Source organism: Necator americanus, chromosome III (genome assembly GCF_031761385.1).
Source record: "Necator americanus strain Aroian chromosome III, whole genome shotgun sequence".
In the NCBI taxonomy this organism is placed as follows: Eukaryota; Metazoa; Nematoda; class Chromadorea; order Rhabditida; family Ancylostomatidae; genus Necator; species Necator americanus.
The window spans coordinates 17653775-17660205 of NC_087373.1; the positions used below are offsets into that span (position 1 = coordinate 17653775).

Consider the following 6431-nt stretch of genomic DNA (forward strand, 5'->3'; position numbering starts at 1 on the left):
AGATGACTAAGATGTTAGTGGATATGTTGTTCTCGATCCTTCGGATGAAACTTTATGTAGTATCCGTCTATACAGATCACACTGATTACATTGTTAACAAGAACAATTTATTCCAAACAAATAACAGAGATGAGTTGCAATTAACGAAGTCTTCTGGCTTCCCTCTCAGCCTCCAGCAACGTTAAGATATCGCCTTCACGAACGGGACCTTTCACGTTACGGATGATCGATCTGTTGCCATTATCATCCATGAACTCGACACGGACCTGATGTGAGATTTTTGTATGAGAAAATAACACTAATCGTTTCTATAATACAATATTAGAGACTATGCTCTGATGCAACTGGTGGTCATACAAATATGATTTCAAAAACACAGCAAATTAATAGATGTAAGCTTGACCGCTATTTGTACTTCATTTTCCGTGTTTCTTTTGAGATGAAGCAGTTCCTCAGACCTTTCTTAATTTTGGAGCCTTCAAAAATGCGCACTGCTGCTAAAACGCTTAAGGAATTAGTCGTGCTACAAAACAGCGAGGCAGAAGAGGGGAGAGAGATATTGGGAACAGTGCTGAAAGGCTCTGTTAAAATGACTTGGATCGTCTGTGTGGAATTTGTAAGCAACAAACAGTGGGGAATAACCAACAACCCTCGTACCGTTACTACACAACTTGCACTTTCCAATAGCAGCTCAGTTGGCTTGCGAAAAAAACCCCTGCAATCTTGCAGTGCTCAGTTTTGTGAAACTTCCCGCAATTCTAAAGTAGTACCTGGGGTATCGTACCTATTCGAACAGAAAAGCAGTCCCAACGCCATTTCTTGCACTTAGCACAAACAATATTAAGGATTAAAATGCGTGCTTGTCTCTTGAAAAAATGTAGACTCAATTCTTCTTTCCTAAATAAGAATGCTTATACAAGCCGAGATATGTGAGATAGGGCAAAGCGCACAGCAACCAAACAAAGAAAAATGGTAGGAACAAAAGCGCCTTCTAGAATGACAAGACAACGTGGAAAGACTCGGATCCACTTAGCTAGTCCATTACTGAAACAAAAATCATCGAAATAAAAGTACGTTCAAGCTCATCTTTCACCACTTCAAAAAGTCCAGAAAACAATGAGGACTCATATTCGTAAGAACAAAATCTGCGAACAGTAATAGAATGTCTAGTTAATCCTACAGTTAGCAACTACAATATTTGCAACGAACATCGTAAAACCTGAAAATAAATCGATTTGGGCTCTAATTTGTTCTCATCTATTGCCTCCTACTCTCAAGATTTGCTACTAGATTGACTCGCTGCCACAACTTATAGCTGACTGCTATAATTGGTGCTGATGCAAGTGTTTCTGTTCACTACAAAGTAGGAACCTGTCCGCGTATGAGCCATAGTTTTCTAATCTAGATATTTCCGTCTGTTCCTTATACTACTGTTTTCTCAATTAACCGATGTCACGGGAAGTTTGCAGACAAACAACGACGGTGTTTCAGAACCCGACTTTACCTTAGTGAATTTAAGGGTTCCAGACAGTTTTCTTTGGAATTTACAAATACCATTTTCATCCCGTGGAGTCTAATCTTTGATTAATGATGTAGTGTAGTCCCCCGCATTTATTTCTATCGCAATTCATTCTACGATTACCAGATGCTGAATGATGTAAGTGCCTAGGACGAGAAAAGAGAATATCTGTAGTCAGAATAGAAACCAATGGTTTCATGGTTTCATCTCGAAAAAAGGTCACCGAGACGGAACTGTCACATTATGCTGTACTAATGAGAAAAGTTGATACTTTTCCTTCTATTTAGTATGTAACTGTAACTGTAACCTGTAACTTTACAGCAACGTTGACCACCTCACAGTTGTGTATCAAAATTATAGTAAGGTCAAAACGACATGAAGCGCGGTGCACTTGCGTAAGCGCTGTGCTCAAAGCGGCGCGGTGGAGCGTGGCGGTTAGGATCGCGGGAGGGCTCTTGCTAGCACCATCCATTACTGGATTTCGCGATGGTCCAACGTCAATTCCAACCGCCATTTCCATCACTCCACTTAGAGCGCAACCGTTCACGCAACTGTACCGTGCTTCATGTCGTTTTCATGTCCGACTATATGTCATCGTGCGGCATCCAAATCGGAAAATTTGTTTCATCGAACACTTGGCGAGTTAGGTAATGAATATCCCGAGAACTGAGCATTTTTAATGAACTTAGCATTTATAAATCGCAATTTGTTGTCCAGGATTTTTTTTTTGTTTTAAACCCCTGTCCCATTTTCTGTGATAAATTGTCCTGATCTTGTTCGGAAAACAAGAAGGATCAAAAAAACCCAGATAACGAATCATCACTTCTGCCATTTTGCACACACTGCCAGACGTGCATCGTTTTTAGCCTTGTGATTCTCCTCGTAATAGAATGTTCCACTGCGCCTTTGAGAAAAAGAATTTCTTTGTTGAGGTAATGACAACTACCATTTTATGCTGTTATTTTGAAATCCTATACACGATTATGTGAACGTAAAAGGAAACAGGATTGAATTGGTAACCAGACTACTGAAATTGATTGTTGTTACTCTAACAAATATGGGACATTTAATACGAGGGACGAGTGTATCGCAGTCGGTTAGAGGTTCCGCTTTGTACACGATCGATCGGAAGTTCGAATCCACCCTAGAGCTCACCAAGCCTTTCATCCCTCCGGGGTCGATGAATTGGTACCGTCCTTGTCTAGTGGGATACAAACACTAACTTTATCCATAAGCTAGCCCCGCAAGCTTTGTACAGCTTAGTTACACGTTCCCAACCTCAAATGATTCTGAATTGAATTCTGAACATGGTGCCGCATCCCAAGCGAATTGATTAACGTCAGAAACTTTATCCTTTTAATAAGAGATGGAGAACTAATACTGAAACTGGGAGAGTTTTGTTTACCATCGTAGCCGAGAAACGAACGCATAAGGAAACCAATACGTAACACTTATTTGGAAGTAGTAAACGTGCGCCTTTGCAAGTAGTTTCCCCATGAAGCTTACGCAATATTCGTAACTCATACTGCTTTCAACCCAAGTCATTTGATATGCATGAGGTGAACTGACAGTGGCAATGCTTAACAGATTTCCATGCGAAGTTCTGCGCAAAACACGAATCCAAAACAACTCGGTGTTTCCAAAGAAGAGACAAACTCTCCTTCGACACGATTAAAGGGAGAGGTCTTCTTTTTCTTCCAAACATTCCAGCAATTTTAATAACAACTTTAGCGATTTTTCACAATTTTATTCGCATGGAGGGAAATAAATGTGCTCCTAGGAAACGCAGTTTCTTATTGGAAGCACATAATAAACATATGAATTGCAGCAATAGAAAAGGATTACAGGTTTTAGGCACTATATTACATAATAAAACTTGTGAAAACATATAATTCCACAAACTGTTGCAATGAAAACCAGAGATAAGTAGCTCGTACCTGCGTACATTGGCCCTGTGAACCGGTACGACCAATAATCTTAGTAACTCTTGCAAGTTTCACAGGCTTGTCCATATTTACCTGCAGACAAGTATAAGAATTATGTAGAACAGTGCTGGTACATAATTATAACACCGCCGACGACATTCAAATGTGAGGAATAGAATGCACAAAGAACATTTGGAGAAAATTCGATATACGGGTGCACTACCACACATCCACATTCACTTCGACAGGTAACAGTCAGAGAACTTGAGAATCCGAAATAAAAAGAGAACTGAATAATAAAGTTCCAAAATAGAATAGAAAGCGAATAGAAATACTTCAAAAGAAAATCGGGCTGAGAAGGCTGCTGGGGTACGGTAACAACGGCAATGAACTGGCGAGACCACTGCTGCTGAGCACTGAGCTTCCTTTAATAGTCACTCGAGCACGACGTGCCTCTCATCGGCCGCCCGGCGGTATCTTGGTATGAGAAGCGGCTTTCGGTGTTGGGATTTGTGCATCCTAGGTAGGGGCTCAATTGTAGCTCGCGAGTATGTGGAGGGTCACACCGTTGACTCTTTACTGGAGAAAGACAACAAAATGGTATACGATGCAATGCAAACCACCTCCCTCACGATCATTATCTGTTCCAGCTTCTCGCGACCACTAAACGGGAGGCCGTTCCACCTGCTCTGATCTGCAACCGCACGATTGCCCACGAAGTCACTGATCTGCTTGCCTGGCCCAGAAGATTTTCCATGGTCATGTTCTCACATTAAAGTTTATTAGGAGTCATGGAGTCAGTCACCTTTGCACAATTTGAGGTTAATTGCAGTTGGGAGGGGGTAGCGGTTTAGGAGGGAGAGGGGTAGGGCACTCAGCCACGCTCCTATACCTGGAAGTGAATAACTAAATCAGTCGGAGCCTAGGACCTGAGCATTACTCTTAGGGGATTTAGAAAATGTAAGCTAAAGTTACTAAGAAAGAAAGCAAGATAGAGCGTCCAGAAATAAGAGCGCAAAAAATAAAGCATGCTTATTCAAGATATTCGCCTCTTCCCCTCCTCCCCTACGCTCTTCCTGCAAGAAATTTGATATTGAGAAGCATCAAAATTGCGCACGTTTTCCTCCGTTCAATGTGAAAGAAATGAGCTTTGGAAAGGAGAAGATACCAAAATTGACTATTTGAAGGCATTTTTCTGCCTTTCAGAAAAAATGAGTAATTCTTTTGTAGTGAATGAAGTTGAAGAGACGCCTTATCAGAGGATATACAACAATTAAGAAACATCCTCTTCTTGACGCTGTAGAGAGGAGCAAAAAAAGAAGAAAGCAAGGCACCACCGGCTGTAGCCTATTCGAGCAGATAGTCAGAGATGCGGTGAGAGCACGTCTGCCGACTAACATGCTGTACTAAAACACTATACTAGAAGTAAATTCAAACAATATATTTACACGTTAAGTTCGAAGCGATTAAAAGAAATGTATCATCGTTTTATGTGGTGCGGAACCCACAACGAAAAGCGTGGAGTTCGGACAGTGTGAAACACAACATGGTTCCGCCCATATTTCCCGAATCGTCGTAACAAAACGGTGTGGGTACCGATTTAGTCATTACGAGGTACGTTAGAGCTCTTGCACACGCTCCAGTCCCCTCAGCAACCTTTCCATTGGTTTTACCTGAATTTACTTCAGGAGGCCTCATTAACCTTCCATCGCTCGTACGTGTACGCGGGGCGTGCACAAGAGTGGCGCGTTTCAACAGAAATAGTTGTAAAAAACGGCAGATTCCACGCTTTTTTGCCACGATTAGGGAAGGGTCGCATGATTTTGGTTTGGTATTCAATAGTAGTTCATAAGGGTGTCGCTTCAGCGTAGAATTATGAGTTCCTCAACTTCCTCTTTTGTCTGAATATTGTGGATCTTCGTTAGACGCATCTATCCAAAGGGCCTTTTTGCTAGGAGGACTTTTCCTCCTTCGAGGTCTCGCTCAAACCTTGGCTGTTCAATGATGTACGCAAGGAATCAGGAGGCGTTTTCAGGAAGCCTTCGTAAAAGCAGAGTATGGTGGGATTTCCGTCGTTTGGATTTCTCGTGGGCAACTTAGAGTTTACGACTATGAGCGTGGGCACACTCAACTCCCTTAATCATCCTGAAATATGGCGTTTGTTTCTACGAAGCGCGTGCGAACACGCCACCTTCATGCACACGCCGCGTCCACATCCAGATTTTCATGTGAGCGGTCGAAAATCAGTGAGGTCTGCTACTCAAGTAAAACGAATGAATAAGCTGCTCAAGGAACCGGAACATGTACAAGGGGAGGGGACGTTCTGACGTGCCACGTAGCGAATAAAGCGATTCCCACGCCGTTTTCTAAGACGACTAGGGGAATTGAGCAGAGCTAGGCTCGTTTCTATAGTCTATAACCTGTACTCTATGTTGTAAGAGACGCAAACATCCAGATATTCATGACACGCTGCCCTTAATAAAATGCTCGCACAGTCATGTAAAAGTAATGTACGCGGTATGGAAAACGCAAAATCGTTTGTCTTAGAATCGTCTGTCTCTGTCTTAGGAAACTGATAGAAACGCCACACTTTCTGAATATTTGCGTATCAGCATGAATCACATTGTAATGGACGAGAAAGTGCCAAATTTATAACCCAGATTTGAGATCATTCCTTCCATCTGTTTGAGAAATCCACGGAATTCTACAGATCATATCATGGGGCACGATCCTGGGCAACAATTCCTTAACCACGAATAACAGTAAGTAAATTGTAAGCAACGAATAGTACCAAAAAGAATGAATTTACTTTAAGAGATCTCACACAATTATTGTAAAAATTAGACAGCAGACAAATTTAAGTGATATAAGTAAAAGTATAAGTGAAGTATGCGTCAGTAGTTCAGAACTTTCTTCTTCTTAAAGGCTGGGTCTCGCGCTTTCCAACAACTTGTATTGGAAATTGATGTACCAAATAACAATTTAAC

The 6431-nt window shown here is 41.6% G+C and overlaps 1 protein-coding gene across 1 annotated transcript; it reads right to left on the reverse strand.

Moving 5' to 3' along the window:
- Nucleotides 1–140: 140 nt before the first annotated feature.
- RB195_009937 (uncharacterized protein) lies at nt 141–3531 on the reverse strand (the record flags this gene model as incomplete). Its single annotated transcript, XM_013452789.2, has 2 exons — nt 141–266; nt 3457–3531. 2 exons carry the CDS (start codon nt 3529–3531, stop codon nt 141–143), a joined length of 201 nt encoding a protein of 66 aa, XP_013308243.1.
- Nucleotides 3532–6431: the final 2900 nt, after the last annotated feature.